At 41.6% G+C, this 13,500-nt stretch overlaps 1 protein-coding gene across 3 annotated transcripts in view; it reads right to left on the bottom strand.

Moving 5' to 3' along the window:
* ahcyl2b (adenosylhomocysteinase like 2b) overlaps positions 1 to 13,500 on the bottom strand; it is a 66,563-nt gene that overhangs the window by 26,038 nt on the left and 27,025 nt on the right. The window contains exon 1 of one of the 3 annotated variants that reach the window (XM_033614664.2): positions 3,556 to 3,686. The exons of the other annotated variants lie outside the window; for them this stretch is intronic. Coding sequence (XP_033470555.2) covers positions 3,556 to 3,606 — 51 coding nt within the window. The 5' untranslated portion in view covers positions 3,607 to 3,686. Of the gene's footprint in view, positions 1 to 3,555; positions 3,687 to 13,500 lie in introns of those variants that run through there. 3 annotated transcript variants of the gene reach the window in all.

The following is a 13,500-nucleotide window of genomic DNA, read 5'->3' as shown; positions in this document are numbered from 1 at the left end:
GGTTTATGTCAGGACAGCTTTTTAAATACACAAAATGTTTTTAGAGATATGAGATAGTAAAAATAAGAGACGGATCAAGTGCACTGCAGTCTTCAGGAAGGAGACCAGCTTTAAGTTCACTCTGACTTTACAAGATAATGGAGACAATGGGGCTTATATCAAGCGGCGACAAGGCCACTCAGCTGACACAAAGTACAACAGTTCACCCTGGCTAAATGTAATAGGTGGGAGGTGTTTGGCTATTAACTGTAGTCAGGCCACACACTGACCATGATTCAATTGCTTTGTTAATCTTTCCATTATTACAGAGTCAATAGCTTTGTGCATCATAATCCATGTACTGATAATAAAGGAGTGTAAATAGCTGACTTGTTCCGACCATAAAACCACACAACAAGAACAAAACATACTGGTGGGGATGTGAGTAGTGCAGCATGAATTTTTGAGGTTTTTATTTTTTCATCTCTGTCTGATAAAGTTGTTGAATGACGCCCACAAATCACAGCAGGTCATTCTGTCAGGAAATGTATTGGCAAGTGAAAGATTTCGCCAATGCCACAGTCCTCTGACGGCAGTGGTGAAAAGCTTTAAAGATCTGACAAAAGGAGCAGGATGAGTCAGAGGCATTCCTCATTCAGTCTCCATCATCGTTCTCCTTGTTGAAAAAGGCCGTCCTTGAGTCTGAGTGTGTATGCGTGTCAGATACCAGGGAGCTGTGTGTGTGGGTGTCACTTACAGTGGTGGAGGAACTATGCAAGTACAATACAGAAAATGTACTTTGATGGTTATACTATCAAAAATAGCTTATTATTACTCATGCACTAACGTTAAAGTAGGATTTTACTGCTGTAGTTGTAGCCGAAGTAATGATTACTTTCATTATCAGTTATCTGCTGATTATTTTTTCCATTCATCAATTGATGTTTGGTTTACAAAAGTTATGAACATAGTGAGAAATGCTGTTCCAAGTTCTCAGAGCCCAAAGTGCCACATTCACCATGTTTGTTTTGTCCAACCAGTAGTAAAAAATGTTATAAAAAATAATTAAAACCACTGAATTAACGAAAAAGGAAAAGAAGCAATCTGTGAAATATTTTTGCATGAAAAAGGAAGCATTTAAAGATTATCAAAATTTCGGAGTGCCTCGATTGACTTCCTGTGAATCCTGTTTGTTCCCATTTTGCACAAGCAGGCAACACAAGGTTTTGATCAACATTTGTATGTACAGAGCAGCCAGTCAGCTCTCTTTTTTCAAAATTGATGCAATTATTATTATTATTATTATTATTATTGTTATTTTTTATTGACTCGTTCAAAGTTTCGGCTACACTTCCTGTATTTAATGTTGGGTAGTTTAATTTACAAGAAAACCTCATGTTTTGTAAGACTTCCTTATTTTTTTATGCAAAAATTTTAATTTGTAAAGCAACTAGTAACTCATGCTGTCGAATAATTACAGTGAAGTGAAACAGTACAGTTTGACGTGTAGCTACGAAAAGAAAACACTTAAGTACAAGTACCTCACATTAGTACTTAAGTACAGCACTTGAGTAAATGTACTTAGTTACATTCTACTGCTGTGTTCCCACCAAACGCGAATTCGCAAATTCGCTCGTCAAGATTACATACCAAGTCAATGCAAAGACACGATTAGACGCGAATTCGCGCCGGGCAGCGCGATGGACGCGTCTCACGCGTCGCGATGAACACAATGGACGTGATAGAGGCATCTAGCGCAGCGCGATAGACGCGAAATTCGCGTCCAACGCCTCATCGCTCGAGTTGAAAATATTGAACTTTTGAGGCGAATTCGCGTGACGCTGTGCCGCGAAAGCCAATCAGCGTTGAGATTCTCCCGACGTCACTGGCCAGCAATAAACTGCTACTCACTGGAGACAGATGGACAGACACTCCGCAGCTGAAATGGAGCGCCTGTAGTTGGTGTCCTGCCGGGAGATCCTGGCGCCAACCCCCGCCAACAGGTCCTCAAACTGGTCCCCAGTCAGCCTGAAGTACCGCTGAAAGCGGCTATCATCCAGACGGAGTTCCTGGAGGAGGTGGTGAAACTCACCGAGCTGAATGTGCTTCTGCAGGATAGGGTGAACCCAAAAACGACGGCGTTTGGCCCTCCGACGCATTTGGGACTTCCAGAGCAGGTACAAAGCAGCGATGGTGGTTATCTCAGCCATGGTTGTCAGTGGCTACCCGGAGCTATATGATACTACGTGTCTACTCTACAGAGACTGCAACAAAAAGGAGCAGGCTTGGGTGAAAGTCGCAGAGGAGACTGGTCTACTTGGTAAGTTCTGTAAATATGTGTCTTTAATTAGTTTGCAGAATGGTTGTACTATGAACGTTAGCACTAGCTTAGCTTGCGCTAATGACGCGATAACGCGAATTAACAAAATGGTCAGGCGTCCAAACTCGCGTGTTACGGGTGGCGCGTTACTGGCGTTACGAGCGAGTAAATTGCATTCATCGCGTTTGGTGGGAACACAGCATACCACTGCTCATTCATGCCCAGGGTCTGAGAAATAGCACCCGCCACCCGTAGGGCTGCAACGATTAGTCGACTAATCGATGACTAATCAACCATTAAGATAATCGGTGACTATTTTAGTAGTTGACTAATCGGTTGGAGTCATTTTTCATAGAAAAGTACTATAAAAGTACCCCAAAATACTCTTACTGCAGCTTCTTACATTCAAATATCAGCAGCTTTACACACTCTCCCATGACTGTGAACTAAAACCCTTTGGTGCGAGTACGAAACAAGATGTCAAAAGAGTGCATCAGTGACTTATTTTTCTGTGTCTTTGTTTTCCCAGTCTAAATATTCTCTGTTCTAATTGAATTGTACTGACTGTCAGGGCTCCCCCAAAAGCCACTGTGTGATTTGAACACTGGAATTTGCCACACATGAGATCCTTTTTTGTAAACATACTTAACATTACATGACACCTTTCTATAAAGTACATGACCTAAATGTCTTTCCCTCATTTAGCACATAGATTTAAAAGTGACGGATACAATTTCTGATTGGCAGACAAACAAATACAGTGGTTGGGAGTGAGAAAAGTTCATTTCAGACCCTCAAACGCTCAGCAAATGACACGGGGCAGAGCTGCTGTCCAATCACAAAGAACATGTTGAAATAATCAAGCCATTTTCTCATTTCTGTATCCTACTTTTCCTCTCAGTACAGTGACCTCACAACTTAGTGACCCCTGGCTCTAATGCAGACTGGACGCCTTTCCAAGCAGTTATGGAAAGGTCCAGAATGAAATATTACAGCTCTCAGAGAACAATACAATCAACCATATCACACAGAGACAAGCTGTAGAACAGTTTCCTGATAGTGAAATTGCCAAAAGCCAACACAAACAACTGTACTATTTGCCTACTTTCACCTCCACTACCAGCCAACTGTTGGCTGCTGCCTTTTTTTCCTGAAGCTGATAATCTGAACCTCCAGAAACTGACGTCAGGGCATCACCTCACTACAACCAACTGTAAAGCCAGACTCAACCATCCTCGTCTGTCCTTTCCTCTTACCTTTTTCACACAGGGCTCACTGCTTTCCCCATTCTTTTTCTTCTTCAGCATTGCAACATACAGTATGTGTGGGTGTGTGTGATGAAGCTGCGATTATGGCGGGTGTCTGATTCAAGGCCCTTGTGAACTGAGGGGACCTCGCCTTTCAAGGTCTGATCATTTCCCAGGCTACCTCTTCTCCCTCTGCCTCCTTTTAGCCTCCGCTTTCTGGCAATCCAGCCCAAACTGGTCCGACCATGTGCCGGCAAACACAATGCGATGAATTGTTTCCCCTTCCTTTCATTTCCTCCCTCCCTCTCTCCCTCTCTCCTACCTCTGTATTCTTGTTTAATTGTTGATTGTTCAAGAGATTGGGGCCCCTGCTGACCCAGGACGGTTGTGATGTGTAACATTTGGACTGCACATTAAGGAAAGTGATGGAAAAATGAAAAATTCATTGCTCAAAATCTAGGGTGAGACTCCATGGAATTATGAGAGAGGTATCCCAAACTGTAGCACGAAAAAACAAACTTGTTATCTAAATGACTTTGTATCCAAAAGCGTCCTGAGACCTTGCCAATGATACAAAATTTAATACACAAAAACACTAATTAATCAAGCCACAATACACAAAAGGGAACAGTAAACCTAAAAAAACAAAGGTAACTATAGCAACGATTGCAGCTCTGTGAGGTTTTACTCATACTACAAACAAGTTTGAAGATGATGAAAAATAAATTGATGCTCCTTGTAAAAGGCGACTGTCATACAACTGCAGGATAAAACTCATTTAGGAGTGTAGCTGAAGGTGCTTATAACCCTGACCCCTATAACAGGCTATAATGGGGCTATTGGTCTCTTCAGGTTTATCGGATGGAGGTTAGATGAGGGGTTTTAGGAGCTCAGAGTTGCTGTGAATGGGTTGAGGGTCATTTTGGGAGCTCAGGAGCAGGGGATACAGGGGATTATGATACGTTTTTTTGGACAAGATTATCACAGGTTAGCTCAGGCCTCAGAACAGGGGGTACTGCCAGAGAGAATGACACAGTGGTTTGCTTATTGCTCTCACTCTTTGGGGCATTTCTTAAAGTACTACTCTGCACATATTACATACAAATGTACTTGTAATAACATAAGATTTAATTTATACAGGGTTCCTATTGCTCAAGACAAATAGGTTTAGGACTTTTTAAGACTTTTTGAAAGGTCCAGTGTGCAGGATTTAGTGGCATCTAGTGGTGAGGTTGCAGATTTCAACTGACTGAAACATCTCCGACGTGCCAAGCGTGTAGGCCGATGTGACAGTGACGATGACGATGATGATGGTTTGTCTCTTCTAGGCCACTGTAGACACAACATAGCAGACTGGAAGGGGACCTGCAGACCAGTTATGAATGCTGTATACCATTACCATACCATAAACTTTAAGGCCAGTTTTCTAAGAACCAAAACTGGACATCATCTGTTACATCACTTACTTAGAGTTAGGGACAACATTTGCCCAAATGTCTATTGTTACATAAAACATTTCTTTTAGATTTTTTTATCCATCTAGGTTTGGCAGAGACAAGGGTAGAACTGTACTGGGAGATACCTGGCATTTGCTGGCAGGTTTCCTTTGAGATTTTGTGTTTCTCAGCTCTGCATGTGGGATTTTACTGCCTCGATTCACATTGTGCAGAGTTTGAAAAACTTTTGGCATAAAATACACTTGAGCGGTTTTAGCCATGTCACAAAATCTGGATTCTCTGCTCTGAGCAACCCCGTCTGGAAACAAAGGCCTTGTTTCTACCAGACAGTCTAGTTCAGTTCAATTTGTTTCACATTAAAACTTTAATTTTTTGCATTTCCATTGTCAAAAGTTGTGGATGGTACCAAAAGAACTGTTCCATTCTGCCCCGTTCTTTCATTACTCCTACCTAGCACACTGATCCGATTCTAAAAAGTGGAGCTGGAGGTCCATTAACTGGTCAAGAGAGAATCATCACTCTTGCTCTACAAGGGCTTGATGCAAAAACCTGCTATTTTTAAATATCCCATTGATTGAGACACATCAACACTGAAAAGGTTTGCGCGCAATTCCATCCTGTGAAGGTTCAACAAGGTGCAGACATGTCTCTGCATCGCCAGTGAAGAGGAAATAAAGCGAGAGCTGGATGGAGCAGTGAGTAACAGTAACCCCACCTACAGTGAAACCTTGAACAGATCTAAGGTTTAGGTACATGTGCATATGGGATACCTACCAGTTCTAGGTGTACTGTACCAAAAGTGTTCTGTGAAAATGTGGCTAAAACATGTGTTGTTGGCTCTGCTATCCTGATTTGCATGACATTAATGTAAGAGGCATTTAGCAAATTATTTTAAAAAAACAGATGCTACCAATTATTCTAAAATTTAACAATATAACATGAGAAAAAAAAGGACGATTCATAAAATCCAACTTTCCATGTCTTCCATGACTTTCTAAAGCTTTATTTAAGACATTTTAATACCAATTAAGGCCTTGTTAATATATTAATGAATCCAGTGCCTTTAAAGATATTTTAAGGATCTGCAAGAATTCTGTTTTATTCTGTAGCTGGTCCTTGGCAAGCAAAAACATTTTCAGATTCATTAATATTACATATTATATAAAAGTTAGAAGAAATGATGGTGCAAATTTCTGTTGCTATGAACCATCCCTTCACATATAACAGGCCAGAGATCTCTTAATTAATTTCAAGGCAGTGATTGAGCCGATGTTCTTACTCACAGCCGCTTAATAAAACCCGCCAGCCAAATGCTGGTCAGCTGTTCCTGCAGCTTACTGCCCTGCTTAGGGTCTCTCTGTATCTATGAATGAAGTGTGTCGTATTATGAGTGCTTATATGCTGATATATGGAAAAATAAGATAACTACTAGACATGTGTTTATCAAATCTGGATGACCTAAACTGACATTACAAACATGACTTTATAGTAACCTGACATGACAGAGCCTCGCAGAGAGACTCATTATGTCTTATATAAGAAAGCCACTGAGGACAACTAACGGAGGCAGCAACACTCTGCTCCTGTACTAGTACACTGAATAGGTCTATATGACGTGGATTTCATTCAATCTGTCTAAAATTTAGAGAGCAGCTGGGGGCAGAAATGTCATTATGACAACCCAAAGCCTCCTGATACTTACAACACAACTGCGTTTGAATTTCTTTCATCTCTTGTTTTACACTAAAAACACTGAGGCAAATATTTTAAGAGACAAGAAACATATTTTGGGCTGAATAAACAATGAGTTTTTTCCTTTAAATCAACTACAGGACATAAAATAGACTTTTTAAATCTCTGTCAGTCTCTCTCCTGCATCCTTTTTCCACCATAGTGACATTTACGATCCTCAACCCTTCTCGTGGCCTCTCTAACCTTGGAGTGAACTCCTTTACATTATGGATGGTGACTGATTGGGAACCTAATGACATGTGAATAATGAATGTTAACTCAATACTGGGACACATGGGAGCTCACCAAAGACTGCTACCTTCCACTCATCTGTGTATGTGTCCCACAGTTAAGTTGGACCGCAGGGTGCCAAAAGGTTGTGTTGCTAAAACCTGGTTTTCTACTGGCAGAAAAACACAGTAGTAGTGACCAGGATCCATTTGCAACACATCAGAGGAGATATGGGATACTGAGAGTGAAGCCAGATGTGGGTAATCCCACTGAGTTGGACTGTGATGGTTGGCAAAGATGACTCGGACAGCATGTTCACACTTGTTTTGACGCTAGTAGTCTTATACAAATGCATGTGCACAACACAGATAATAGTTCCTAATGTTGCTAAGCAACTATTACACTTTTGCCAGACTCTAGTACTGTGATAAAAACGAAAATAAGAAAATACCCAGTCTTGCATTTCCTTTGCCTGAACACTGAATAAGCAGTTTCACATTACAAGTCAGTGTTTCTCTGATGCTGTTTGACTCACTGCAGCTGGGCCGCTAGCCCAGCACCTGCTAATGTGTGCTCACCTATTTTCTCTGATAACTTAAGATCCAGACGTTCAGGAGGTTTTTACCAGGAGCTGAATTATCCACAGAGGACTCTTCATCTCCAAAACAAACAGACCCAGTAATTTAAACTGGTAGAAACACTGAATAAGGCAGTTTCACTTCCAAAAAATAGTGTTTTTCCAATATTGCTTGTCACCAAGGGGCTTTTAACTACGTTGGCTGACGTAAAACACTAATGGCCATTTCTAGAGCCAGTGTTTGGATTGACCATTCTGAGCTACTGTAGAAACGTGGCAGTGCAACATTGTAGTCACTGTGGACGAGGACCAGCTCCTTAAGTAGATATAAAGGGCTGATTCTAAGGTAACAAAAAACACGTTGATTCTTAGCTTCAGATGATTATGCGCCAAAGAAAATAAACGTCCTACACACTGGACCTTTAAGTCAACCAGCCAAAGCAAAAGGGAGCAGGAAGGAGGAAGAGGCCATAGCGATAAAGCAGCAGCTAGGAGTATGGTGGAAGCTCACCATAGCATACATCATGAGCATGCGTCAACAACATTTGTGTAGTTACTCTCACTGCCAGAGGGGGGAGACAAAAGTTCAGCACTCCAGCTTTAACTAATAATTTATGCCCATTTAACACCACCTAGAAGCCCTAGGAGCAGCACCCATGCCAGAGCAAATGCATATCTGACCTCAGAGAGCACAAACACACAGACACAGACACACACACAGGCTGTTCCACCGCTTATCTAACTCATGACACTATACGGTGACATCTATCACAATAAAATGCTTGATAATCTAAATCGTGGCCCCCGCCATGACCGGCATGAACTCTTCTGCCCCCCTGACCACGGTCAACAAGCTAGTGGAACGCCATGAGATCTGCGGTGCAGGGCATGTAGAACATCTGGGCCGGGCCTGGTGAAACAACAGAAACCCCCTCTGGGAGAGAGGCAAGGAAAACAAACAGACGCAGATGTACTGTAGCAGCAAATGTGATGAGATATGATACTGTACGGTTTCACCACAGCCATTTAGTGCAGAGACAGCTCATCCTGATGAACTGACAACGTAGAACTATCAGCAGTTGTAGGCACATATAAATGATGCTAGAGTACAGTTTGTCAACAGCTGTAGCTTCTCCTATGTATTAACACTGTGTTTTATATCACTGACCAAATTATAAATGCAACACTAATGTTTTTGATCTCACTTTTCATGAGTTGAAATACAAGATCGAATACTTTTTCTTTGCAAACAAAAAGCTTAGTTCTCTCAAATTTTGTTCATGAATTTGTTTAAATCTATGTTATTGAGCCCTTTGCCAACATAATCCATAATCGTCCACCTGACAGGTGGGGCATATCGAAATATTTCACTATGATAAGCTGTCTCAAATGCTGTTTCTGTGAATTTGGCAGTACATCCAACCAGCTTCACAACTACAGACCACCATGTGTAACCACACCAGCTCAGGACCTCAAGGTCCATCTTCAACCACAAGATCATCTGATACTGGCCACTTGAACAGCTGATGCAGCAGCTTTTTATTTTTTTTTTTTAATTTTATATTTTTGGTCATTGAATATGGTCATAAATTGTATGTTTATTCACTAACCTACACTTATGGGTGTCCACAAAGTAAAGAGTTACCGAAGAATGTCATAGTGTCACAGAATAAACCCTTTAAAAGGTTCTTCCTATGTGTGCAGAACAACTAACAGCAGAGGAACAAACAGGAAGTTCTGACAGATCTATGAACTCCATTTAACAAAGTTGGGTATCCACTGACAAAACAAACAAACCAGTAAAAACTAAAAACCATTAGCCATATGTATTACATAACTGCAACAGCCTCCAGTATTAATGACCTGAGCACCACCACCATGAACACGAAGCACTACCTTGTACTTAGATTCTCGGCTCCTCTCCATCGTCTTGAGACCCATCAGGTTACACACTCTTCTCATTTCCTTTTCAGCCAAATTCAATCATAAAATCTGATTCAAAATTCGCAGGTGTGCAAATGCTTCAGTGACAACCATATAACACACAAAAACAATTCTCTCTGCTCGTACTGTACCCTCACTAAGAGGCAGAGAGAACAAAATATTAACTACAGATGCTGAGGCAAAAACAATGCAAGGTGGGTGGATTTGGTTACAGGTAGTGTTGCGTTTATGTGTGAAACCTGAATCTTGTATGGCAAAGAGGAGGCATGCAGTCTTTTGTAAGAAGATTACCTCAGAGCTACCTTCATCTTTACATAAAGACGCAAATATGCCAAGGTGAGATCAACAACAACAAACGGCTGCAGGCCAACTTCAGGCTAAAAGCTTGGATTTAGTCATTAAGGGTGTCTGTTCTTAATAAGGGATCAATGTAAGTCCCTTCTCTCTTCTACACAGCAGCTTTATTTATTCCAATCACACAAAACCCCAATAGTTTTCTACACAAGAACAATGCTCATATGAAGTGCAAAATGCCGAGCCCCCTCTGCATTTCAGCTGCACTCAATCAGCCTTTGGCAGGACTCCAAGAGGAAAAAAAATATGTTTTACTAAAATGTTTCCAAGTCTTTGCAAGCAAAATGAAACCCAGAGGCTGTCTAAAACCTCGGAACATTAGTTTGAGGTTTGGCCGAACATCAGCAGTGAATGATGTCTTGAAATAGTTGTACAGTATGTCTGATATCATGACTTTCAGTTAACGGAAACAAGACTACAGCAGAGTTTGAGTTGGATGTCACCTGTGATGTCACTGATTGATGAGCCAGCTCTATCAATACACATTAGTAAATTAAATAGACACAGGCCCGAAATAACACACATTCTTTGGCTTGTGTTTAACCAGGGAGAGTTGAATGAGCATGACTACTCTTTTCCCAGCAAAATCAGCAACATACTGTCATATGGAAAACACTTGTGAAGGCAAGTAATATGAAAGGTTTTTACATCTAAAACCATCCACAAGTCAACTGAATAACAATGCAATGTTCTGCTGGGAACCTTGGGTCCGGCAATTCATGTGGATGCCAGCTGACATGCAACACTTATTCAAACACTGTTGCAGACCAACCCCTTATGGCAACAACACACCCTGATGGCAGTGCCACCCCAGAAGGCCAATGTGCACTGCCACACTGCTAAAACTGCACAGGACATCAATCTGACCTCAAATTTTTAAGATCCCATTCCGATTGAATATCGGTCAGATATGCCGGTACCCTAGAGGTCCTGTCTCCATGCCTCAACAGGTCAAAGCCTAGTCCAACACACAGTGGGGCCTCCTTAGGTTTCTGGGACCAGGGTGTTCGCGGCAGATATTTTGAGTCCTGTAGGTTGCAAGCTAGGGCCTCCATGGATCGGAATTGTTGTGGCAAGTCCGGCAGATGTTCGATTGGACTAGGATCTGGGGAATTCGGAGGCCAGGTCGATGCCTTGAACTCTTTGTCACCTTCATCTAGCCATTGCTGAACAGTTTTTTGGGTGTGGCAGGGCACGCTGTTCTGTTGGGTGGGCTACAGCCATCTGTAGGTGCCACTGCCATGAGGGGGAGGAAACTTGGTTTACAATGGCAGTTGGTTGGGTGGTGCGTGTCAAGTGGCATCCACATGAATGCCAGGACCCAAGGTTTCCCAGCAAAACATTGCATTGTAACAACACGATGAATGTTACTCACTTCACCTTTCAGTGGTTTTAATGTTGTGGCTGGTGTATAGTATTTATGGTTTTTCTTTATTTTTTATGGATGGAGACTGAATATCTTTTGGTTTTGGACTTTTAGCTGAGGAAAATAAGCAATCTGAAAACAGTGACTCAGGGCATGGCAATGGGATGTGAGTTGCAGCCCTATAGAGGGTAACAGGTAATGAGTAACTGATTAAATGTGCACTACTCATCATTCTATCCTTTCTTTGTTTTTCCTCCCGTTAGGATTCTCGCTGGAGACCAACAAGCTCCTTCCCCTGCGTTACATGCCATCAGCCAAATGTTTAACATATAAAGAAGGCTTTATCATGATGCTGAAATTGGTTGCGACACAACACTGCATGTGTGCAAAGTGTGTATACTCAGCTGTAACTACAAGCTGGTATGCAATGCTACAGGCATACAGCAATGTCTTCACAGCTGTATTGTCTGCAGGGTGTCCATACAAACTAATGTGAAAATTCCCTCATTTAAGTTTCTGCAGAAGACCTGAGCATTTTGGTTTCGCAAAATAAAGTACCCAACTCTACCCAACTGATTCATATCGTTGTATGTAAGCCTTTTCTGTGCTTACACAGCTTTTATTTAAGTCAATCCATACCAGAAGAAATTCATCTTCTGTTTGTTTCCACACTTATTTCAGAAGGAACCCAATCCTAATCAAACACAACGGGGTCATGGGATGAAGACCCCTGCAGCAACCCAACACTGGGCATCTAATGCAGTCAGCTGGGTCTGAGGTCCACATATGAAAACATGTCACTATTAACATTCAGTTACGAAACTGTCTTGTCTTTGTGAGTTCCCCAGGAAGAGCACCGAGACTCTGAAGCCAATCTGACATAGTGGCCAAGCCGTGTGATTACAATTCCCAGATCTGTCACATGATACCATTGGGCCCAGTAGCATTTTCCCCCCATAGACATACAGTGTGAAAGAGAAATCCGTTTTTAGGTACATCAGCTTCCCAATTAGACAGCTCTTATTTAAATCTCTACATCTTAAAAGTTGTTAACTTTACTAGTAGCCGAATTCAGAGTTATATTCCTTCTGTCATTCATGTGAGTGAACCAGAGACTGAGCAGTTGGGAGGCGGGATTAAAGGAAACACTTGTACACTTGCTCTGTGGACCAACGGATGCAGAAAATCTGGGTAATTATATACCCTGAAATCAAACTTTTTTGGCATCATGCACCACCAAGTACCTTTCATGGAAATGAATGGGGTTCTGAATCCAATGCTGTATCCTGTTCCCTTTTTTCATCCATGAACTTAAGCCTAAAATGCTAACTATAATGAATATATCAAACTTTGCAATAAACAGTTGATTTCTTTCATGTTTCTTTGTGCAGTCGCCACAAATTAAAAACCTTATCTGCAGCCAGTTATGACACTAACTGTGAGAGTAGTTCTCAGAACAACAAAGCATGCCTCATAAAACTGCACATACACTAGATGAATTTATCATCTGATTTAAAATGAATGTTTATCATTACCCTACCTGAATATTCTACAGGCTTGAAGCCTTGAGGGAGACAGTAACTGTGTCACTTTTATACAGATTGCCATGATTACCGTGTTGAGAAACCATAAGGGAGCGACAGACAGCAGCACACTTGGGGTTAGAGAATCACTCAGGAGGTTGCTGCTGACGAGCTCTCGTGAAGCGCTAATGTACTAGAAAGAAAATAGAAATTTGATGATGTTCATAAAATGGCCAGCTTGCGATGGCTTCATCTGCTGTGACGCATGCAAACTAAAATAATGTGTACACTGCCTTAAATTGTTCAGCTCTCCACTACACAGCATTACCTTGAACTGGTCAACAAGGTTATGAGCTTAGTAATGTCTTCCTGCATGTTTCCTCTGGCTTACATGTTTCTGATTCATTTCTCTGTTTACATCGTGCTCTGTGCTCATTTGTATTCATTTCATCTAAGCTCAAGGCTGAGGTTTTGTGCTTGCATTACGACACAAAGCAGGGGCTGACAAGGCAGTGATTCCTCCCGTTTCACAGGAAGCTCATTTATCAGCTCTTCCATCTGGTGCCAAATGTCACTGTACAGTATAAACAGACACTGCACTAATATACAGATATTTGTATGCAGTGTCATGTTCGACAACAGTTTGAATTTTTGAGCGATTGTTCCCTAGCATAAAAGAAATGAGGAAATGAGAGAGGAATGTCCCGGTGAACTGAGGACAAGAGAGAAGAGCCAGAGTGTCAATATAATGAGGACATAAAGACTCGAGCC

Source organism: Epinephelus lanceolatus, chromosome 23, assembly GCF_041903045.1.
Source record: "Epinephelus lanceolatus isolate andai-2023 chromosome 23, ASM4190304v1, whole genome shotgun sequence".
Lineage (NCBI taxonomy): Eukaryota > Metazoa > Chordata > Actinopteri > Perciformes > Serranidae > Epinephelus > Epinephelus lanceolatus.
Note: the sequence above shows the minus strand (reverse complement) of the source record. Positions and strands in the feature narration are given on the sequence as shown.